The sequence below is a fragment of the Galeopterus variegatus genome, unplaced genomic scaffold (genome assembly GCF_000696425.1).
Source record: "Galeopterus variegatus unplaced genomic scaffold, G_variegatus-3.0.2 Scaffold5413, whole genome shotgun sequence".
In the NCBI taxonomy this organism is placed as follows: Eukaryota; Metazoa; Chordata; class Mammalia; order Dermoptera; family Cynocephalidae; genus Galeopterus; species Galeopterus variegatus.
The window spans coordinates 59,204-84,379 of NW_007731524.1; the positions used below are offsets into that span (position 1 = coordinate 59,204).

The 25,176-nt window shown below is 43.8% G+C and overlaps 1 protein-coding gene across 1 annotated transcript in view; it reads right to left on the reverse strand.

Moving 5' to 3' along the window:
- The window catches only part of LOC103604819 (dedicator of cytokinesis protein 2-like), a gene marked incomplete at its 3' end in the record, with an annotated part of 57,421 nt that extends 53,869 nt beyond the window's left edge, over positions 1–3,552 (reverse strand). The window contains exons 1-2 of the mRNA XM_008589400.1: positions 3,472–3,552; positions 895–989 (exon numbers count right to left, since the gene is read on the reverse strand). Coding sequence (XP_008587622.1) covers positions 895–989; positions 3,472–3,552 — 176 coding nt within the window. The remainder of the gene's footprint in view (positions 1–894; positions 990–3,471) is intronic.
- Between the last annotated feature and the right edge of the window lie 21,624 nt (positions 3,553–25,176).

Sequence of the window (25,176 nt, forward strand, 5' to 3'; positions counted from 1 at the left end):
CCCAAGGGTTCGGATCTCACATACAGACCGGTTCCCGCTCACTGGCTGAGCGAGGCGCGGGAGCAACGCCGAGGGTTGAGATCCCGTTGCCGGTCCCCGGTCCGGTACGGGGGCAACACTGAGGGTTGCGATCCGTTGCCGAACACGGAAAAAGACAAAAAAAAAAAAGCCAGAGGAAATGGAGAAAGGGTATATTAGAAAATATTGCTGAGTGTTATCATTTGGATTTCACTTTGGTGAAATGATAAGAGAGATATAGCTATAAATACTGAAGTTGTTTAGAGTTACTTTTTTCTCATGTTGTACTGAGCTGTGTGGGATCTGACTTATACTTGGGTTATGCTGATACTCTATGAGATGTTAATAGGCATTATACATATAAACACACACACAGATGCACCAAATGGTTCCACAGGCCAATAAATCTGTGAAATGCTATCATAAGTCCTCTTAGAAAATCACGTTAATATATTAAAAGTTCTGAGAAGTCCAGCACAGAAACCTGTTCAAAGCTGTTTCATCCAATGTTTCCTAAACTTATTTTATCATTATGTCCCAGAATATATTTTATTATTTTTAATAGATTTTAAAATAATATAATTTTTAAAAATGCTTTCCCAAGCCCTCCTGTCTTTAGAATTTAAGGAAATCTTCAAAGACAAGATATATATATTCTATTTGGGATTTAAAGAATGGAGAAGGTGGGGAGGACTTTTTGAATAGCTTCAAGATTGGTGAGGAGTTCTTCCTTCAATTTAAATGTGGAAAGAAAGAATGTGTTTGATTTCTTTGATTTCTTTTCACCGGGGAGAAACTAACCCCACCTCATCTCTACCAGTGATGTGGAAAGTGAACAGTGGGTGAGATGGCTTTTTGGAAGTGGCAGCAGCTCACCTGTTCTGAACCATACTCATGGCCATCCAGTCTACAGGGTACACATTCTTCCCAATGAGGTCCTTGAACATGATGAAGGTCTCCATCAAGAAGTCCTGAAATAGTAAAGCGAAACATGCCTGTCATCGTCTTTTATAGGAACTGACTGAAAGTGCCCAGATGCCTTGGCTCTTTAACTTTTTTTTTTTTTTTATTTTTGAAGAGACAGAAAAGAAAGGGACAACACCCTTCATTAAGTTAATAGCAGCAGGTATTGAATGGAAGTGTAAAAATGGCTACAGGGAAACTGTTTTACAAATATCGGTGGAGCACAAATATGGAATGCAAGAACACTCTCAAAATGAAGGAGTATTCATTGAGGATAGAGCAGTAAATGTATTCATTGATGTGACAATTTTATAATCATCTTCCCAAATATGTATTTGAGAAGGAGATAATCTACATTGTATGAAAGCATCTCGGGTCATTGAGCAAACAAACTATTATTAAAATGAACATCTAATTAGCAGTGCTGTAAGCATAGCGAATTCATACATCATGCACACACACATGAGCAGATTTCAGAGGAAGCAGAATGACAGGGACTCTTTTCCTCTCCTTTGAAGAGGCTCAAAGTGGACTTCAACACACTTCACCAGATTTTACAGTGGGCAAACTTGTTCTCCATCTTTGGAACACACAAATTAAAGACAAATTCAGATACTAGAGACCAGAACCACTGGCACTGGGACCCTCTTGAGCTGGAGGTAATGAAATACCACCTGAATGCTTTAGGTAAAATTTAAAATCCACCAGAATCCTGTTCAGAGTTCTTTCCTGAAGCCAGTTGTTTTCAAACTATTTTAACAGCAGAATTCTTTGTTCAAGGAAAATCTGTGTGTGTGTGTGTGTGTGTGTGTGTGTGTTAGCGGATAGTGAGGCTAGGAGGAACCTAATTTGAAAATGACTATTTTAAGCTAAATAGCAAAATTCTGGAAATGACACCGATTCCTTTCTACTAATCTTTGTTTCTAAGAAAAATCACCTCAGTGCTCTAAGTTCCAGTTTCCACATCAGCAGAATGGGGCAATATCTACCTCAACGGGTTACTTGTGAGGATTAAGTGTACACTGTGATGCTTACCACAGAGCCTGGCCCCTTGCAAATACTCACTAAATGCTTGATGATGGCAATGGTGAGTATTATTATTCATTCTTGAATAATAATGAATAAATAATACTACCACTCACACCTGGGGAGCTGTGGATATTATCACAGGCACATCTTCCCGTGGGAATAGAGAGAGAAGGTTTCTGGCTCATAGATGGAAAACGCAGCTTCCGAGTGAGAAGATGTAGTGTAATGTAAGAGTTAGAGCCAAGTTTAAATCCTACCTCTGCTGCGTACTAGTGATGGGCCCTTGAGCAAGCAGATTGTTGACTTGTAAAATGTGACTCCGAACACCTACGCCATACTGTTGTGAGGGTTATATAACAAAATGTGTATCTTCAGTAAGTAAGAATTATCTTTCCTACCTTTTTTCCCAGAAACCTTTCCTTCCACTGAAGATCAAAACTTAGGAATCCAGTTTTTCTATTTCCATGTTCCAAGACTAGAGGACTTGAGGGGTGGGGAACCTGGGTTATTTAGCCTTCCTTTTATCTTACTTTTTTGCATATCCAGAAAAAGGTTTCACATCTTGCCAATCCTACTCCAGTGAGGAGGATGTCTCACCGCTGAATGGTTGAAGGGGGAGAGCATGACTTCTTAATGATTGTCCTTTTAGGGGCCACTCTCTGAGGCTGTCCAATTCTGGTACCCTCGGTCTCTCCAAGGAGAGTTGAGAATGAGCTCCCAGCAGCAGGATACCTGAATCTGGCAGAAGTAAGGAGACAGCGACACAGGCCACCATGCTGAAGGCAAAGGGTGCTCAGCTACATCCAAGGAGGGGACAGCCCCAGCCGTGCTCTATGATGACAAAATCATCTGCTGCAGAGGTGTGAGCCACAGGCCACAGGCTGACTGTGCTATATACCAAATGAGTCCTGATGGGCTAGAAGAAGAAGAGGGCTCAGGGGCTAATGTCCTCCACACATTTGTTTTTATAGTATAATGATACCTTTCAGTGGGTGCTTACTCTGTGAGAGTTACTGTGCTCTCATGTAACTCCTTCCTAACCCTGTGACATACATGATATTATCCCCACTTTGCAGATGAGAGAACCGAGGCTTAAGAGAGGTTATCTTACCCATGGTCACACAGCTAGCCAGTGAAACATCCTGGATTCAAACTCAAGACTGTGTGACTCCAACACTCATGTTCTTAAGCCCCCAAATGTCCATGATTCATCAACAAATATTCGTTAAGCCATATCTAGATTATGTAGTAGATATTCAGGTCTCATCGCTGACATGAACTGAAGACATATTCCAGTGGGGAGGTATACAAGAAATAAAAGATCACACATGCACGTTGATAACTTGCACACAAACACACACATACTCAAGATCTGTGGGGAGACCTTCTTGCCCTACCCTCATGAGAACCAAGAGTATGATATGCTGCCCCCCATCACCCCCCAGCATCCTACAGACTCACCACAAGTTCAGAGCTGGTCTGGAAGGTTTCAATGTAAAAGGAATAGTGCTGATCGCCCATCTGGTCTAGTATGGCTGTCATACATGCCACAAAGTGACTCTGCAAGAAATAAAGAAAAATACCATGAACTAGTGGGCACGAGGGCCACAAGATTCATCTTCTCCATTTCCTTGATTTCAAACTAGAAAACACCCAACCATCCCACGCAAGTATTAAAAAGTCCCTTTGAAGATGGAGAATCTCTCCTTACCAGATCAGCATACAAGATTTCCTATGAGATGTCTCCTTATGGCTTATGCATCAAAAAAGCACTTATTGAATACCTCTTATGTGCCTGGAACTGTAATAAGAGTTCCAGTTATAAAAAGACCTGATCCATCACCTCTACTGCTGCTTGTACCCTAGGAAAAGAGCACTGCCTTGGTGTTGGGAGATCCAGCCTATATCAAGATCCTGGAGACAGTTTCGTTTTCTGATTAATAATTTTACGTGTGTAAGATCCAGTTGTTTCATCTGTAAAGTGGGACAATAATCCATTCATATCTACCCCACAGGAGTATCAAAAGGATCAGATGGCTCCTATAGCACCTTGAAATGCATTAACGTTCTCCGCAGAGTGATCTCCGCAGTTGTTGGATCACCATAAATCAGCCAGAGAGAGAACCCAGGACCTACCGGCCGGCATACCTAGAGGGCTGTGGAGGATAAAAGAAATGAGGAGACAGCCCTTGCTCTTGTGAGTTTATTATCAGCACCGTACTCTCCCGAGTGAGCCACGGGCCGGCCCACTTGTGAGTTTATGATCTAGTTGGGAAAGCAAGATTAACATCCATGAGGGAAAAAGTACATGATCCTTGATCTGTGAAGCAAACCATGTACCAGAAGGATTCAGACAAGAGGGAAATCAAGGTGGGGACTGGGACAGGAGGTAGATGTAGAAGGATCCCAGGGAGCAGCAAGAACCACGCCCTTTCATGCACCAGAAGACATCAGCAGAGCCTTTTCTTCTTTTTTTTTTTTCCCTTTTTGTCTTTTTTCGTGTCCGGCAATGGATCACAACCCTCGGTGCTGCGTCCGCACCTCGCTCAGCCAGTGAGCGGGAACCGGTCTGTATGTGGGATCCGAACCCTCGGCGGGAGCGCCGCTGCACTCCCAAGCAGCGCACTGTAGCAGTGCGCCACCGGGCCGGCCCAGCAGAGCCTTTTCTGCTGTTTCCCTCCCGTATTTTATGAGTCTGTATCAGGGTGCATTTTCTGTTTCTGCTAGCATCTGGAAGCAGCATGTAGGGAGATCTATTCTGAAACCTGATAAAGGAAGCACTGGCCATGAATCCACCAGGGGTGAGAAGCCCTTCTCGATTGTCTCTTGCAAGATTCCACTGGGGCTGCCACCTGAGCCAAAGAAAGTGCCCCTGTGTCTGATCCAGGACAGGCTCGTGGAAGATGGCTTGGCTGGGGTGACACAGAGACCCCCACTGCTAATGAGGGTAGAATATGACACACACCAGAGAGGTGGGCCTGCAAGTATTATGTCTGAACCAAAAACAAACAAAAAAGGGTTTGGTATCAAAAACTGCTGCCTTTATTTTTTTTTAAAAAGCTCTTTGGTTAAAAAGACAACCAATATTATATATGCTATATATGTATATATATATATATACATATATATATATATATATATATGTGTATATATATATATATATGTGTGTGTGTGTGTGTGTGTGTATGTATGTATATCTCCTCCCAGGTTTACAAGCAGTCGCAGTGGTAGAGAAACAGCCTTGATGACCCCAGGAAGCCCCTCCTAAATTCCTCCACAGGAAGCCTTTTGGGAAACTGGATGTTCCTCAAGTTCACATTCCCAAGAGTAGATATAAATGCTCATTTGCTTCCAGGTTCTTTTCAATTAGGAAGTCAGGGATAGTGTGATTTGCCTGTCTGCAGGACCGACTGGGCAATTTGAGGAGCCTGGAACAAAACAAAAACGCAGGACCTTTGCTTAAAATTATATTCAGAATTTCAAAATAGCCACGGGCCCTTCTAAGCATAGGGCCCTGTATAACTACGCAGGTCACATGCCCAGGAAGCTGGCCTGCCTACTAGTGACCACCACACTCATACACCATAAATGTTCACAAAACATGCACATCCGGCAGAGAGTGCAAAGCTGGGGCACTCAGGAGCAACGGACAAGGACACTCTGTGGATGGGGAACCTGTAGCCTCTACACCGGGTCGCACTTCCTGGAAGATTCAGAAAGTAAAATTCTGTCTCCTGCTCAGGCCCCCAGGGGGTGGTGGTGAGTTTGAGAAATTATCCCTTTCAAACCAGACAGAACACCACCAGCACTGCTAACACAACCAAGCCCCAGTTAAATCAAGAATGAGCTTTACTTTTGTTCATACCTCTGGCCAGTCCAAATGCAAGAAAGGAGAAATCTTAGAGTTTGAGAGTTTAAGGGGTGTGTGTATGTGGGTTTGTGCGTGTGTGCACGTGCACAGGAGTGTGTGTTTCCTCTACTCCCTCTTTCTCTCTCCCTTCCTTAAAGAATTCAGCCTGTGGCCACTAGAGGTCTTTTCTTTTCACATGGTAGCTGCCGTGCAGTTTGTTCGGCTTTTTATTTATTCCTACGTGAGCAGACCCACCACACTTCTTGCATATAAACAGTGAAAATTACAATATAAAGGACTTATTACTGCTTTTTTTGGAGTAATTCTGCTGCTGGTCAAAGCCTGGCTCACTGTGCAAGGAAGGGGAGACATCCTCTGCAGGTAATTCCACTGCTTCAAGGTAAGAAATGTGGGTAGATTTTATTTTTTATGATCGATGATCCTCTAAGAGAAAATGCTATCATCTCTTGGATGATAGTTGACTTTAAAAGCTTTGGTTTAAATGAGTACTGAGATCGTGAGCTTGTAAGTGTGTTGGGGGAAAAGCCACCATTGTCGGAACCGCAGGCTGCCCCAAATGCATAGAGATGGAATGCTTGTTATTTCCAATGACTTGATTTGAATTTGAAGGGGGAAAAAAAGCAAAAACCAAAACTCGGATCTCAAGTTGCCTAAAACTGCCTTGAAAAGGCTGCATTATCTTAAGCCTTGTTTAGAGAAACTTCCATTCTTCATTTTAAAAGAAAAGAAAAAGGGAGTGGGATTCTAGTCCCCATCTAGGGAGAGTGACTGTTTTATGTAAGAAACCACTATCTTTATATTAGGAGTTGGTCAGTTTGTTATAGTTCACCAATCAATCAAAATTACTTTTACCAGCTTGTTAATTTCTTCATCCTAAGTATCACGTAGAAAACCCCAGCTGGGTGCCTTTCAGTACGATTTGTAGTGCAATGTGACTGAAGTTTGGACAAGTTATCTGCATTTGGCTGTTGATGAAAAATGACAGTGTTTTACTTCCAACTGGAAGCATCCTTTTTTTCTACTATGGTGCCTAGCCCATTTTGGTATCGGATCTGTCGAAAATCACAGTGATGTGACTGATTGATACCTGAAATGGAGCGAGACACCAGTGGCAGATTCATATCCAGGAAAGGCTCCTCTCTGTCATTTAAATTAAAAAAAGAAAAGAAAAAAACCACTTTGTCACAAAATGATAGAAAGATGGAATAACATTACGTTTTTCTGACGTGTATCCTTTTTTCAGTAGTACCTTCGAAATGGCAATTGTGTCTTGCCCCCTCCCCTTTTACAAGTTTGAGACCTTACCTCTACATCCACCATGTCTTAAATTTTTAGGAGATACAGGAATTGTGTGTGTGTGGGGTGGGGGGGGAATGATCAGACTGCATTTTGCCCTAGCAACTAAGAGAGCTGTAACACTGATGTTGCCCAAACTTTACAGTGTAGAAGCTCAAATTCCCAGCCCTATCAGCAGCCTGGAGAAGCCTGAAACAGAGGGGTGAGGGATCCCCTGCAGTCCAGGCTAGCGAGAATCCCCTCTTCCCATCTCTGGCAGAAATTGTGTAATCGACATATATTTACTACCAAGGCATGAAGCAGCCACTCATCCATACCCAAGCAGCATGCCGGGTGCCTGGATGGGAAATTGCTTCTTAAAAACAGAATACCACGGAGACTTGCATATTACATTCTGGAGAGAAATTGTATCTGAGACTCTGGTACAAACCAGTCAGAGTCACCTCACTCTGATTGGGGTGGTTTAAAATGTGGCTAATGAATCACAGCATGAAGAGACACGGTTTGAAACTAGGTCAAACGTGTAAAAATAAGTACAATCATCACAGGCACTTGGCTGATGAGGGGCTACTTAACGCCTTGAGTGGCAGGGCTTATTTGCCATATAGAACCCTCTTCAGCAATCCGAGACAATCAATCCTCTTAATTAATTCAGCCCATCAGTAAGTAGGTCTTGCACACCTGGGAGAGAACTGAAGCTCGAAAGGAAAACAGTCAGGGTCTCTTCCCTGTGTGATGGCAAGAGAGAAAAGAGAGACCCAATATTGTGTGATCAGAATTAATTAGCTGGGATAGTAAGTGAATGCATTCAGGAGTAGCCCTCACCAAATCATTTCACTCCTTTGCACTAAAAAAAAATCATCATCACCATCATCATATTGATAATGACAATAGTTTTGGTGCACAACATTCAACTTAAACATATCTAACAACCTCTAATGCAAACACACCTACACACACACACACACACAGAGCCAGGACCCCTGCAGTGCTGAGTAAACTGAGGAAGAGGTGATCAGTTTGCCTTGCCTTGGAGAACAAGCAAAATAGGGGAGAGGGGCATGGAGATGCATCCCCAGAGCCAGGACCCCTGCAGTGCTGAGTAAACTGAGGAAGAGGTTATCAGTTTGCCTTGCCTTGGAGAACAAGCAAAATAGGGGAGAGGGGCATGGAGATGCATCCCCCACTCACCTAACATTAGTGGGAGTGATGAGATCCCAGAGGGAGGGGAACAGCCAACTTCAGGAGCTTGCTACCTAAATGCTAACATTACTATGTGATACCAGCTGGTGACACGTTGCTATAGTAACTTCAAATAATGTGCACAACCAAAATAAAATAAAATATAGAAAGCGCCAAGGAGAGGAGATGAAGGAAAGTTTGCATGATGAAGGAGGCTCATGGCGAGATGAAAAGTTCTTTCTATGGGCCATCCTTTAGAGTCTGAGTGGCCAAATGCCACTCTCAGGTTGCTTCTCTATTCACCCCATGTCTGCCATGCAGTTATATAACAGATTTTATTCTTGGATGAAATTGACGCTGTCTGAATGGTGGACACAGGGCTGGAGGTGGGAGGCTATGGTGTCAGCAAAAACAGTTCATCACTGAGCTTTTTCAGGCCGCTCAGAGATGTAATTTGGAGCAATCTTTGGGGGAAACTAGGGTGTGCATTCTGTCTTAGCAACCACCAAGTTCTGGGCACTGTGCTAGGTGCCAGGGGCACAGCAGTGAGCAGAAGAGATAAGGTCATGCTCCCGAGAGTATACATCTGGTTCTACTAGAATGTAGAGATGTGGAGTCTAAGAGTAGGGGCCTACAAGCCAGATAGCCTGAGTTCAAATCTCATTTCTATCCCTTAACAATCTGTGACCTTGACCAGAGTCTTGTGCCTCAGTTGCCTCCTCTGTAAAAGTGGACAAAAATACTTTTTACTTCACATGGTTATAGCGAGGAGTAAATTAATATGTGTAAAGAATTTAGAACGTAGAAAGCCTTCAATAAATACCAGCTATTTTTATTAATGTCTTGTTGAGGTCCAGAGAAACTATGCAGATTAGCTAATTAGAATTCCTGACCTAGACAGAGGAAATGATGACTCTGTCTACCTGTGATTGTCTGTGGATATATCACATGCTCCCAATTACAGCTTGAGACAAACAATGCTGTTTGACTCCAAATATGCCTTTGGTTAACAACATGCCTAATGTCCAGCTGTTTAGTAAACTGAGTGTGTGTCTCTTGGAGCAGAGCATGATGGGAGATTTCTTTTATTTAGTTGCTAGCAGGTAGGAAAATGACAACAGTGCCCAAATTGTTCAAGTGCATGAAATACAACTGCCTTCATCAAAAACTTAGTCCTCCAGCTGTTTGGCCTGAGGAGGTGCCTGTCTTTGTATGTAGTGACATTCTTTGGTTACCCAGGTGATCCTGCTGTGCGATAGAGTAAACCAAGTCACCTTCCTTTTTGGGAAAGCATCTTGATGGGCACAGATCCAGGAAGTTTGTGTGATCTGCTTCATGTCAAAGGCACAATATCACAGGAAAACAGAAAGGTGCCACTCAGATGCTGTGTACTCTGTGTGTGCTCTGACAGGCTCCGTCTGTACAACACGTCCCCTCCAGTGAAGTTAGCTGTGTCACCCCTGCCTGACACGGTGGGCACTAATGATGGATCAGATATTGAGAACAAACTAGGGCCAGAACCACAAGCAAGGTGTCTCCTCAGAGAGCCATCCTCACTGACAAGGAGCAGGAGGGGAGGGATAGCAAGGCTACTTTGAATCGAGGCTGGAAGAAGAGCTTGAATTTGTCACACACTCTTCCTTTGAAACTAACACCTTCAGATTCTGGTTGGAGCCTGTGCTTGTGGCTCTGTGGTGTGAGATCACTTTAAGTTTTCTAAAGGACATAATGGCATGTTTAATCACAAGGGGAGGTAAGGAGGAGAGCAAATTTCATTCATTCTTTTCTTGTGTCCAGGGCCCTACAATCATCATCTCACTGAATCCTCTTTACAATCTCACAAGGTCAGCTTTGTGCCCATTTTACAGATAAGAAAAGTGAAAAGCACGGAGGTCAGTCAGCTTGCCTAGACAGACATTTAGTATGTAGTGGCACAGTGATTAAAATCTGGGTCTGTCTGCCTTCAAAACCTGCATTCTTCTCATATCCACCACGTCTCCCTTAGTGGCACTAGAAGCTCCACCCGGGCAGAGATTTCACCCATTTATTCATTGCTGTATTGCCAGAATTTAAAATTGAACTTACACATTGTACGAGCTCAATAAATATTTGTTAGATGAGAGATTGAATTTATTATAGAATTCCCCATATCTACATGAGTGTTATAGGGACCACTCACCACAAAGTCTGAAAAGTTAAGGAATTTTTGTCCTGTCTCTGAGCATACCCCATCTTAAATTATATTCCATCAAGCCAGAGTGAGATAATTCTTTTGAACATTCCTTAATTCAATGGATATTTCTTGAGCTTCTACTATGTGCCAGCAGGCATGGTTCTAGGTGTTGGGGATATAGCTGTAAACCAGGTTAACAAAAGTTTTTTCCTTAAGAAACTTGCATCCCAGTTGGGGAGGGCCAAGGACTGGTACACACCTTAAACTAGTGAATACACAAGCAAGATCATTTTAGACAGTGATAGGTGCGACTCAGGAAATATGACAAAGCAATGGGACAGAGATAGAGTGGGGAAGGAACTACTCTTGAGAGAACAGACACAGATGGCCTCTTTGAGAGTTGACATTTGAGTGGAAACCTGGATGATGAGAATGGGTCACACAAAAATCTGGCAGGACAGAATGTGGGGCAAGTGACCAACAGATGCAAAGGCTCTGAAGTCGGGGTGTCCCTGGAGTGTCAGAGGAGCCGAAAGCAGGTCAGCATGACAGGGAGGGATGCATAAGGGAGGGCTCAGTATAAGATGAGGTCAGAGAGACAAGCAGGGGCCAGATCCTATGGGCCCTTGAGGGAAAGGGGCAAGAGTTTGGATTTTCTTCTAAGTGCAAAGGGAAGCTATTGATTTGGCTTTTAAGAAGCTCACTCTGGCTGCTGTGTGCTGCAAGATCCCCTCTTCGCAGAAGCAGTTTGCATGTCTCACCACACAGGCCCATCTCCAAGGCATTAGGCTGGTGCTTTCCCCAGGGTCACAGGTTTGTGCAAAGCACAGGTTATGTTTTCAGCACAGACTCTTCCTCATTCCTGGTGGCGTCATCACTCCTTAGCAAGTCTTTCCTGCTGAGTGACTGTTCTGTAGCAGAACCCAGCCCTGCTTCGGCAGGAGTGAGCATGGACCTTAGTTTTACGTTGATTCCTTTTGTCTTCAAGTTCAGTGGGCTCGTCTCCCTGTCGTTCAGCGCTGAATGGACAAAAGTCTGCTGCTGTTGGCTCCCAGTCTCTGATTAAAGCCATTTGAGTCTGCGGGACCTACCTGAGAAGCCTGCCTGCTAGGAGAGGGGCTATCATTCAGGGCACCCTGGTTTTTAACTAAACAGAAGATAGTTTTTCTGTTTCTAATTCTATCCAGGGAAGTGTGAGTGGGGAGGGTCACAAAAACGATTGCAAAAAGAATAGTTTCAGGAACAAGGATTTATTCTCTGTGCATATACCACTGATGGGCTTCTAAGCTTCCTAGTGAACATCCCAGAAAAGGCTTTGAAGAAATGTCTGTTTTGAGTCCTGGACAATATGGCACTGTCCTCAGCTCACACCTTCCCAGGAAAAATCAAAACCAGGAGCTTCACTATGGTGTGGAGCTCTGGATAAGTATCCTAAGCATCTCCTCACTTTCTCCTGCAAACATGTGCATCCATGTTAAAAGGACACCAAGGTCAAACTTCAATGGGAAAGTGTGTCACAAAAGGATATTAAGGCTCAGGCAGAAGGTATTGTGAGCTAAACAACAGTAATAAGTACCATGTAAAGGGCTAAGCATGTGTTAGATTGCACTAAGCCCTCTATTTCTCCATCTATAAGGATGTTTTATAGGATCATGGCAAGGGAAGAAAGGAACCAGAAGAAAGAGAAGCTAGTATTAGACTGGTATGCATTAGACACTGCTAAAAATTATGCTGATGATCATAACAGCCAACAGCTATTGAGAACTGACTAGGGGCCAAGTGCTTTACCTTATTTAATCCTCCCAACATTCAGTCGATGTTTATAATACCATTTGTACTTTATGGATGAGGAAACCAAGGAGCAGAGAGGTGATATAATTTTCCTAGACCAGCTTGACTCTAGAACACTTTTGTTTTCTTTAGAAAGAGGGGAAAAAGAGACTATCATTTTGCCAACATGATATGATCTTATTACAAGTAAAATTAAGCAATACTATACGTTAAAGTACAACGAAGAAAGGAAAAGTGTGTAATATTCCACCTCACCACCCCTCCCCATGCCGATGTTATGAAACATCATTCTATACGTCTCTTGTGCTTATATCGCAATGGATGGATAGATGAATGGAGCTAGCTGATGATATAGGCAGAGAGACCAATTGGTAAGAGGAGACACACAGCTGCATAGACAGAACCAGCCCTCTTAATGACTAAGCTCTATGGTTTATGATTCTCTTATGATTTTAGGTTCAGCTGAGGATACCCCCTTCATTTTCTGCATTGTTTGGTTATTTGAAGGGTAGAAAGAGTTCAGTGTGGGACACTAATGACACATACTAGGACACGTGTCTGGTTTATTTACCATAGAAATAGCTTTGCTAGAAGGCACTGTATACATCTTATGCCCTGGGATCAAACCCGGCTCTCTTTGTCATGCTTAGGAACTTTGGACAGGTTGCTTTACCTCTTTGAGCCTCTGTCTCTTTTTAAATGGGGATAACAATGCTGACTCTGTAGGAATATACTGAACATGAATTAGAAGACATGTGCAGAGGGTACCCTAGAGAGCCTGGCACACATAGGTACCCCTGGCACAAAAGACTTCTTGCAATGCTCAGCCTCAGCTCCATTCCTGGTTCACTAGGAACAGTTTGTTGATCAGCCAGGAACATGTAGAATTAGCTTGGGGTTGACTCATGGAGGATAATTTAAACTTCCCTGTGGACCTGGGGAGCTGCATTGCAGACAAGGATTTATACAGTCTCTCCCTGCCCTTTTCTTCCCCTTACAGAGTCTCCATGTTTAAAGGAGTGGAGGGGGCAGGCAGATAAATACATTCACAGACAACCAGGCAGCCAGGCCAGAGAGTTTTCAGAAGGGAAGATTACTCTGTGTTTAAAAGAATTTCTTCAGTTTATCTCTCGTGTTCCCTTCGTGAGGAATGAGGAGGAGTGAAGGTCTTTCCCACCTTGCTTTAAACCTCAAGCCCAATTATCAGCCAGGCCTCTTCCAGCACACTCGGGGTTTTTTTCTTTTTCCCAAGAAAAGCCTAGATGTCCCTCTTGCAAGGGTTCTGTTCGCCACAGCACACTCGGGTACTAGGGTCTCATAACAGCTTATGGGGTGTGGGGTGTGTGCATGGAGGTGGATCCTTTGCAAACTCTCTGCATTTACTCAACTCTATAGCACTTAATGGAATCAATGGCACACTGATGATGTAATTCTTAATCCACATTAGGGATGCATGGAGGTGGATCCTTTGCAAACTCTCTGCATTTGCTCAATTCTATAGCACTTAATGGAATCAATGGCACACTGATGATGTAATTCTTAATCCACATTAGGGAAAGGTTTTCCCCCTTCCCAGACAATGCCTTCCTCTTCACTCTCAATTAATCAATAAATTGCAAATATTTACTTAGCACCTATTCTGTGTAAGGAGCTATGCCAGGTATGATCATGGTCCACACCCTGAAGGTTGCAGACTAATAGGGGAGATTCTATGCATCTATCTATCTATCTATCTATCTATCTATCTTGCAGTGGTTCTCAAGTGGAGGCAATTTTGGCCCCCAAAGGGCATTTAATAATATCTGAAAATATTTGTGGTTGTCATAAGTGAGGGAGGGGGTGGCTACTGGCATCTATGAGTTAGAGGCTAGGAATGCTGCTAAAACATTCTCCAAAACACAGGACAACAACAAAAAATGATCTGGCCCAAAATGTCACTAGCAATGAAATTAAGAAACTCTGATCTATAAAGAGAAAGATACATTATGATGCTGAATGAAAAGTGCAAAATGAATGCTATGGGTAATGTTTATCTAGGCTTTTAAGAAGTGGGAACAACCTTTGTAGGTAGGGATGTTCAGGGAAAATGTCACAGAGCATGTGAGATTTGAGGAACTACAGGATCGAGAAAGATTAAGCTAAGAATAGGAAAGGACATCTTATCTCTATAATAGGAAATAAATTTCATTTTAAAATTTGATTAATTTAATTGATTGGTAGTAACTGCCTGGAGATTTGTGTTGGGAGTGATTCTAAGGCCAAGTCCTGGCTCAGCAGGAAAGAGTGTGGTGATTGATTAGTGATGTCTGCCATAGGCAGGGGATGGGGAGTGATAGTACATACGCTGAGAAATTGCTGTTGCACTTTTCTATGTTGGATCAGGATGAAGAAAGAAGCAGGGGTGGAGATGACCAAGGTGTTTCAGTGCAATGAAAGTTCAAGGAGGAAGATCATGAGAAACATTTGAAGGGGCAGACTGCGGAAGGCCCTTGAACACCAGGCTAAGGGCTTTGAACCTCAGTCTGTAGGTAGTGGGATGCCATGCAGGCACCTGCCTGCTGTGTTGCCTTCAGGCCAGCTCTGCTGATAAGGTCTTGAGAACTAAAGAAAGCTATCCAAAGCCCTTGCTCTTCATTTCTATAAAGGGAGTACTATTTCATCTGTTAACAGTAAAAACTGGCAGAATCATCATGCTCTGCCTTTTATGAAGCTGATCCCAATGATGAAAAAAACCCTATGAAGCTGAACTTAGAGATAACTGTTTGAAAAGCTGACTCTAAGGGTTCACATTAATGGGCTCCTCTAAAGCCCTTTTGGATACAGCATTCCTTCTGATGTCATTCATGCCAAAAAAAAAAAAAAAAAAAAAAATCGAAAAAAAAAAAAAAAACAAAGACAAAGAAAGAATACTGAAAGCAGCAAGAGAAAAGAAACACAAAACATTCAATGGAGCCCCCATACATCTCTCAGCAGATTTCTCAGTAGAAACCCTATAGTCCAGAAGAGAATGGGATGACATATTCAGAATGCAGAAGGAAAGACCGTCATTGAAGAATTTTCTATCCAGCAAAAGTAACCTTGGGAATGGAAGTCCATCCCTGGGGTTCACGTGCCAGCTGATCCCTAGCTAGAACACTGCACTGCTTACCAATTGTGTGCTTCCTATCAGGCCCCAGCTCCCCGGCAGGCTGGCTTCTTCTCTGGCTGCTCTTCCCGCTCTGGGAATGATACTTCATTGATTCATTGGTTTGCAATTGTCCAAATGACATCATACTCGACTTTTTGCCTTTCTCTCCCTCTACTCATCTCCCGCCTCTTAAATTCCCATTTGTCCCACTTCTCTGTCCTTTGGGATGGTTGCAACACCTTCCGATTACCATTCTCTGCAGTCTGCATTAGCTGCCTGCTGACTCCCTCTCCCCGTCATCATCAATAAAGGTGACACTGCAGTTTGGCATGAATACAGGTCCTCCCCCACCTGCTCCACCCTCTGCTCTCTTAGAGCAGAAGACTTCTGGCCACAGGGCCCCTGCCTTTGAAGCTTTCTTCCTGCACCCAGCTCCTGTAGCTGTGTTCTGATACACACTCAATTAAAGAAAAATCAAGTAACACAATGAAAAATGTGATCCAGAGAGCTGGCCTGGTGAAGCTGAGATATCAGATCAACTTATTAAAGCCTCATATCTACTAACTCTATCTAGAAAAGAAAAAAGATGTCACAGTTGTCTGGGCTGATTTGTTCTTTAAAACCCCCACTGACTCTTTTACCCTGGCAGGCCTGAAGAAATCCTGGCAAAAGCCTAATCGAAGTTAAAGCTTAGAGTTAAAGAGTTGATAGGGAAGATGCTCCTTAGGAGATATCCTGAAGCCAGCCTCCTTGCAGCACAAATGGGGAAGCCATACACCAGAGAAGTTAGGTGTTTTCCCCATAGTCACACAGCCTCCAAAAGTGGCAGAGTTGGGGCTACAACATAGTCATATGACTAGTGTTAAGTCAACTATACCTCTCTCCACCACCTCCAAAGAGTGATCCTCTGGCCATCCAAGTTTCCTATAAATGAAATGCTTGTTCTTTTCTGGTCGTTCTGAGACTTATCTCAGCCAAGGGGTCGTCCTGATACCCAGAGTAAATGGACCTCAGCTAATAATTGAGGCTGATATTTGGGATATATATTCTGCTTTATCTTCCTTGCCACATAAGTTTCCAGGTTTGGGGCAGAACAAGCCATTGAGCACTAATTTCATCTTTCAAAAAAATTGTATGGGTGTCTCTATTTACACTATTCACTCCTGCTTTGATCTATTACATCCTGTGCCCACCGTCCGAATCTGGTTAAGAACATCAAATTAAAAACCAAACGATTGATCGCTGAAGTCACTCTACATAATGAAAATCATCTGAACATGTGTTTAAAGGGCCTCAGGGTAGGAACAGGGTGAGATGTGAGAGGCTTTACTTATGTTACTTTATCCAGAGATTCTCAAACGGGCAGTCCACAGGCCTCATGCAGCCACAGAAATGCTTTGTTTGGCCAGCAGGGTGTACTTAAAACATCCAAATTTGCTGTCAACATTGAAAAACCAGAAGGGATTGAATAAAATCCTGAATATTTAGTTTCTCCTGGACATTTGGAAGATCCGGCAATCCCAACCTGCATTCCCATCCTGCAGCACTGGGAGCTGCTTCCTGAAGTGGGTGGGAGTGTGTGCACATTCCAGGTAGTCAAGGCCTGGCTTCATTCTAGGGTAACCAACCCTTCTCAGTTTGCCCAATACTTTTCCAGTTTTAGTATTGCAAGTCCTGTATTCCAGGAAACCTTTCAATCCCAGGTAAACCAGGACAGTTGGTCACCCTACCTAGTTCTCTTTGCCTGGTCCCTGTGGGCACTGCATGTGTGACCTCTTCTCTACAGCTGCCCTCGTGCCCATATGCCTCCCCAGAATGACATGCCAGTCCCCCATCTGAATCCTGCTTCTCCCACCATTCCTGCATACTCTAAACTTCTCTTCACTCCCTTGGCACTTGCATAAGCCAAGGATGCTCTCTCTGACACAATGCAAAGTCCAGTTCATTTTGAAAGACCCACAAGAGTGTCATTTCCTCCTCCAGAAAGCCTTCTCTGATTCCACCTGTTCTTTTCTTTCCCAGGCAGAGCGAAGCACTCCATCCCTGTGCTCCAATCACACTCCATTCTTCCTCTTTCTGTTGTACTCACCATCATTAATATAGCCTCAAGTGAGGAGCCTACAGGTGAACTTCCTAATGACTAGGGGGAGTCAGAATTGTAATAACATTGAAAAATGTGAAAACTATGGAACTTAAGATGAAGTGTCAGTCTCTCTGCAATCATGAGCTTTGCACATGATTCATCAAAATGAGAAATGAAAACCATCCCACAAGTATCTGCACCAACTCCTTAGCAATATTTGCCATTCCAAAGCCTAAGAACATTTGGGCCTTCTGAACTCTGACATCCATTTCTCTTTCTGCCTGTAGCATGGTATCTTAGTCATATGTTCATGTGTCTGTCCCCCATTGCCCTGGAGATATTCAAGGGCAGAGACCTTCTTCCTAATCCTGTATCCTCAATGCCCGGCACATAGAAAGTGCTCAGTAAAGATTTCACAGTGAGGAAGGGTGAGTGATTGAGTATGTGGCTGAGCTCCCATCAGTGAGGCTAGGAGAACTATCTCATCTGCTGTGATTTTAAAGGAAAAGGTCTTCTTGCCCACAGGGCCTCTGAAGCTTAGCTGAGCCCCCTGAGTCATATTACAACCAGACTGGGGTCAAGCTGTCACTCTTTTGGCCATTTCTCATAAGATCATGATTACAAAGTGTTGACATCTTGAAGGTCTTTTCTGATAAATAAAGAGAATTCTAGGAGGATTTTCTCTCCTAGAAGCCTCAGACCTCTACATCCAACTTCCTCCTGGACATTTCCACTGGGACATCCTGTAGGCAGCTCCTGCTGAGACGTCAACATCATCCTTCCTCTCAGACCTGTCTTCCTCCTCCCATGCGCTCCTTCTCAGAACCACCCCGTACCCAAGACTAGTAATCGGCCGCAGTCCTTGATTCCATCCTCTCTTTTGCTCCTCCCACATTCAGTAAATCACCAAGCCCCAGGGACCTGGAAATCCGTTTTGAGTTTGTTCATTTTTCTCCCCATTCTCACCTCACAGATTGAAGCTACCACCATCAATATCTGGACAATGGCAATAGCCTCCTAAGTGGCCCCGCTGCCTCCCACTCTGCCCCCTCTAATCTATTCTCCATACCGCAGTCAGAGCGTGATCTTTCTACAATGTACATGAGGCTAAGTCTCACTCTTACTTAAAACCTTCAATGGATCCTACTTACTCTCAGAGTAAAAACCCAAACCTTTTCGCATAGGGTGTCATTCCCTGCATGATTTGGCCCTTCTTCCCTTTTCAGCCTCATTTCTTTCCTTCTTTCTATTCTTTCCTTTAAACTCTACCATCAGCACATCCAGAACGTGTCTTGATTCCCCTCCAACCCACACATCCAGATCATATTCTGATCACTTCTAACATGCTGTTCCCTTTAGCTGAAACACTGCTCAGCACCCCTGGCCTCAGCCCCCACCTCCACCCTTTTTGATCAATTTGCCTAATCACCTCTACTGAACCTCTGGTCTCCTAGTTGAATCACTTCTGCTGGGAAGGCTTTCAGGATTCCCTCCTCATCCAGCTGGGTTGGAGGCCCCGCTCTGAGCTCTCATGCTCCTGTACTTGTCACTCTCATGGGACTGACCACAGCTTTCAGGAACGCTTCTTATCTATGTCCACCACAGGACCATGAAGGCAGAGACTGGGTCAGCGTCCTACTTTCTTCTTACCTTTTTATCCCCAGTGCCTGGCACAGTGACTGGCATATAGTAGGCCGTCAATAGATGTTTGTACATTGAATGAATTGATATAAAAGGAAATCAGACCTGGCTCCTTCTCTCAAGGAGCTCATGGACCAAGAGGAAAACTAAGACAGGAATGCCAGTATCCAGAGCAGAGTCATGGTAGTGACTGATAAACACTCATCTGTATGTGCACACTTGCTGTGTGCCAGACATGTCCTAAGCAATGGACATGCACTGTCCCTCTGAATCCTCACAACAGCATCGAGAAGTAGATGCTATTATTATCCACCTTTAAAAATCAGGAAAACTTTGGCTCTGAGAGGAGAAGTTGCTTGTCCAAAAACCACACAGGGCGAGTACGTGCCACAAGACAGAGCAGCCCTAGCCTGACCACTCTGCGGTACTGCCAGTGGGAGATGAAGCACAGGAGTGATATTTGGCTTGAACACTTTAACTACAGCCCTTTCAAGGGTGGCCCTGTCTCTCGGTGTTGAGGGCAGAGGTAGCAGGAGGCCCTGCAGGCAGGGATGCCGGGGTTCTATTCCCAGCAGAAGAGCTGGCCAGAGGGCTGCCAGCTCCTGAGGGGTCACTTGTCTGACATGGTTCATTGCATCTAGCTGCCCCTCTCCCAGGCCTCTCTCCTGCCACTTGGACATTTTACTTGCAAATGCGTTCTGCAGATAATGCCAGGCTTCTCAATGACAAGCCCAGGCAACAGAAAGAAAAATCACTGTCTGAGCTTAGGGATGGGAACAGAAACTTTCTGAAAATTGCCTGATGTGGTGCCAGAGTCTGGGGGTCCTGAGCTCCAGGCTGAGGAACAGGACAGGTTCATGGTCACCAGGGATAAAAGAAATAATGTAATTCTCCTGGGTCTTCCTCACCAAACAGATGAGTTCCTGAAAATCTGCATCCGAATCATGTTTTGGTGAATATAATTTCATCATTCAACATAAGGTGGTAGATGGCAGGGTAATGGATGGAAATATTTATTTTGTGCTGCAAACTTTCTGTAATTTTCCCTCCTTTCTCTCTGCTCTATTCCTGCCATTTCCATGTGGGTAGGACTTTTGTCTCCCCCTCTTGGAACAGTGGTTCTCACAGTTTGGTTCCAGAACCAGCAGCATCAGTATCACCTGGGAACTTGTTTGCCATGCAAATTCTCAGGCTCCACCTCAGACCTACTGCATCAGAGCCTCTGGGAGCAGACCCAGTAATCTGTGTTTAACAAGCCTTCCAGGGGACCCTGATGGGCGTTAAAGTTAGAGAGCATGGGGGTAGAGCATCTCCAGTGAGCAACTGACACAAGGGGGAAGGAAGAGGGACTAATGTTGCTGGCAGAGATGAGGAGCAGAAATCGAGGCAAAGAAGGGGTGGAAATAGACTCCCAGGACTAGGAGGGGTGGAGAGTTGAGATTCTTAGTAGCAAAGATCAGGAACTCCTGCTCTTGACATGCCCTAGAGGGGAATGGCCATGCAGATGCCCCTGTGATGGCTGGACCTCAGAACAACTGAACCCTGGCTCTACTGAACTGGCAAAGCCTCTTGTCTTAGGGACATGCATGACTGTACAGTGACCATATCAGCAGTGACCACGGTGAGCCTAAGACCAGAGGGTTCTCCATGAATGCACTGCTAAACTTAAGTCAGTGGGGACATTCTGGGTGGGCAGAGAGAGATGGAGGGAGGCCTAAAAAAAGGCTGAGATTGAGGTCTTGTCAGTATCAGTTGAGTCAGGTGAGGGCTGCTGTGGGTTAGAGTTAATTTGACTTAGAGAAAATAGAGGATCTGTCATCTTCTATCCACCAGTTCATGGACGTAAGTTCATGCCCATTACACCTGGACTATTTTAAAGAGGCACCTCTGTAAAGAACATTCTCAGGCCCTCCCAAACTCTCTTTAGGCAACAGTGCCTTATGGAGACAGAACAAAGGAGTGGGATGCTTTGTTTCCTGACTGGTGGAGTTTGGATGTGTTGTCCTCTCCAGAACTCATGTGGAAATTTGATCCCCAATGTGGCAGTGTTGGAAACTGACTGAGTCATGGGGGCAGATCCCTCACGAATGGATTAGTGCTCTCTCTGGGGGTGGGGGGATTAATGAGTGAGTTCTCGCTCTATTAGTTCCCGTGAGAGCTCATTGTTTATAGGACCATGGCACCTCCTCTCTCTCCCTCTCTGTTGCTTCTTCTCACCATGTGATCTGCCTGTACCCACCAGCTGCCTGCAACTTTCCGCCATGAGTAGAAGCAGCCTGAGGCCCACGCCAAATGCAACTGTCCCAGAATCGTAAGCCAAATAAACCTCTCTTCTTTATAAATTACCCAGTCTCACGTATTCTGTTATAGCAACACAAAACGGACTAAAACACTGATACAGATGCTCCAGAGGCACCTAGTAGATATTTCAAGGGTGAGGGCTGGAACCATAAAGACAGCCCCAAAGCCCCACTTCTGGTTCTCACTTGTAGAGAAGAGGAACACATCTTTTTTCTCTACAGCAAACCTGGCCAGTGTTCCTACCACCACTTGGCCTTTTTATGGTGGGTAGGTTCCTCACGGACCCCCATTTTAACCATCAAAATGTCAATTCTCACACCCTTGGGCTTAGCCCAGCTGGAGCCGAAGATCCAGTACCCTTCCACCTCCCACCGCATACCTGGCTGGGTGACAAATGCAGAACACAGCCCAGGCGTGGGAGCTAGTGCTGTCTCTGTTCTGGGCAGTGGGGATTCTGCCTCATCCCTAGGCTGGCCTCAATACACTCTGTCCTCCCTTTGACTTCTACCCTGACGTCTGTCAACACGGCAGGAAGGGCTTTCCTCCCCTTCCCCCTTCCCCTCCTCCTTCTCCCCTTCTTCCTTCTTTTCCTCCTCCTCTTTCTTGTAGTAGCTACATCCCCTGGGGACCTTTTAACAATATAGATCTCTAAGTTTTGTTTTTGTTTTTGTTTTTAAGACGGGAGAAATAGTTCTGGTACTCTATTGCACAGGAGGGTGACTATAGCTAACAATAATACATTGTGTATTTCAAATAGCCAGAAAAGAAGATTTTGAATGTTCTCACAACAAAGAAATGATGGATGTTTAAGGAGATGGATATGCTAATTACCATGATATGATCGTTACACAATATATACATGTATCAAAACATCACACTGTATTCCATAAATATGCACAATTATTATGAGTCAATAAAAAAAAGAAAGTGCTTTCCTTCTCCTTTCAATTCCTATGGCAGGCCCTATTTCCTTCTCTCTCTATAATGGCTTTTATAATTTCCTACTTTTTATTGCACTATTTTCCAATATGTCATTCCAAGCAATAGGCATTACGTTCTAGAGGTCGGGGATCTTGTCTTACTGACATGTGTATCACAGCACCAAAGAGCCTGACACAGACTGGTTTTCAGTGAATATCTGCAGAATGAGTCACATACTCAACCACCTGTGTGACAACTCCGGTGGATATTTTACAGGCATCTCGAACTGAAGATGTCCCATTGGAGTTCTTGATCTTCACTTCTTCACTCACCCAAAACCTGATTCTCTTCCTTATCTTAGAAATGACACCTCTATCCCTCCTGCCCCCCATAGTCACCCACAGTTTTGGGAATCTTTGACACTTTCTCTATCTGGCCACATCTGACTCTAGACCAAGTTCTTTCTAACTCCACCTCTAATATATGGCTGGACTCTCTCCACTTCTCCCCGTCCCAGGCCAGTCCACCACCATGTCCACCGACACTACAGCAGTAACCTCCTAACTGTTCTCTGCTTCCAGTGTTGGTCCCTCCACTCCAGGGAGCAACCAGAGTAGACTTTTTAAAAAGCCCAAGTCTCACTGCTCAGGTCTCCACTTAACCATAGTAAAAGCTAACGTCCTTAACTTGGTTTCATCTGCCACTACTCTGCTCAGACACACTGGCTTTCTCCCCGTTGGACAAATTAGTCTGTTCTAATAGGTTCTTCCTTTTATTCTTCTTACAAAACTTTATGTTTTTCATTCTCAGCACTTGTCACCATTTTTAATTAGATATTTATTTATACATTGGCTTGTTTAGTGCTTGTCTGCTTTCTTAGGTGGAGTTCCTCAAGGGCAGTAAAACATCTGCTTAGTGCACCATTGTCTTCCCAGCATCCAACATTGTACCTGAATATAAGAGGTGCACAGTAAATATTTTTTAAATGAAGACATGTTTGAGTTCTAAACATTATGCTCAGCATGCTAGGATTACTCTTGCTCTGTTGTTAGGGTTGATTAGCTAGCAAAGGTGAGACATTCCCCTGACGCAAGGCAAGACTAGGCAATTCAATTTAATTCTGTTCAGTGCAGTTCAACTCACCTCAATTATACTCAATTCATCAGAATTTAGTTCAACAAACCTTCACAGACACCAGAACTCTGACAGCCTTTATTCTAGGCATGGAAAAGTCAGTGATGAAGATGATCCATTCCCTGCCCTCAGGGGCATCCCCATTTATTTCCCCTCATTTTATGACCAATGATAATTGTAAAGTATATACGCAATCTTACCTATATGCATGAAATTGCAAACAGGCAACTGGTCGACCTAAACTGGATCCCATTGCCATCACTCACTAAATGTACTGCGGTGTTTCTGGTGATAGTTATAGAGGCTGGAATATAGCACAATACCAATGGACTAATGAGATGATGACCAAGAATGTTGAGTTCAGTGACTGACTCTTCATTATTGGTCATTTTAAGTAACAGAAATCCTTCAATCCATCTTGAAAATTTATCCTAGGACCTCATGGTTTTTTTTCCCAGCTGATAATTTTTATTTTCTATTCTTTTTCATCTTGAGTCTCCTCACTTTCCAAAATATGTGAGATGAATGACAGATTAAAACCTGAGACATACTATTAACGGCCTAAAGTGAGTTCATCTACTACTAGAAGCAGAAATAGGGACTTTTACGCACCACAAGCGAGCAGGTGTAAACAGCCAAGGATCTGGTTGTGGGTTCTCTGGTAGGAAAGGCCAAAAATAAAAAAAGAAGACAGAAGGAGAAAATATACCAATTTACACAGTTTTAATTTTCTGACATGGAAGGCATACATGGCCTTCTGTATCACATTATTTTCTCCTCTGTTAACTACCCACTGGCAGGAATTTATCATGAGTCTATAAAAGGACTTGGAGAGGCAGGGAAGACCTTGCCTTACACAGTTTCACAAAACCAAGAAATGCTGCTCAACCTGACTGTTCCCATAAGCTCCCTCCATAAAGGCAATTCTTTGAGAGAGTGATAGCATGGGATCCAACACTCTGCCTCATGATGATCTAGGTTAACACTGGTTTAATTTAACTTGACCCTATTTACTCTTATCTGGACCTCAATAGAAGCCAAACAGCTGTGTGTCTTTCTTCCAAACTGCCTCATGATGATCTAGGTTAACACTGGTTTAATTTAACTTAACCCTATTTACTCTTATCTGGACCTCAATAGAAGCCAAACAGCTGTGTGTCTTTCTTCCAAATAACAGCAGATTCAATTCTCTAGGATGCTGTTTCCTCCTTTCCTGGCCAAATCTCTTTTCCATCCTGTTGTTATATTTTCTATTTTGTCCTCTGAACATTCTACCTGGTCTCCACAGTATTCTTTCTGATCTGTCTAGATCTATGAGGACTCTTAAATGTAGGAAGCATAACTCTCAAAATGTAGGAAGCTTCTGTTAATAAAATATCTGGCCAAGACTAAGAAACATACAGTCAGAGGATCTTAGAACTGGAAGGACTCTCTAAGATTCTTTAGTCCAACACTCACCCTTGTGCATGATCTCCCCTGTAGCATTTCCAATAAAAGATCCAGTGGCCTCTCCTTGAATGATTCCAGAAGGAGAGAAATCTCTACCTCATCAGGAATTCCCTCCCCCTGTGGACTATTAGAATTGTTAGAAAATTCTTTTGTATATTGGGTCATAAATTTCTTTCTTATCACATCAAGCCATAGAG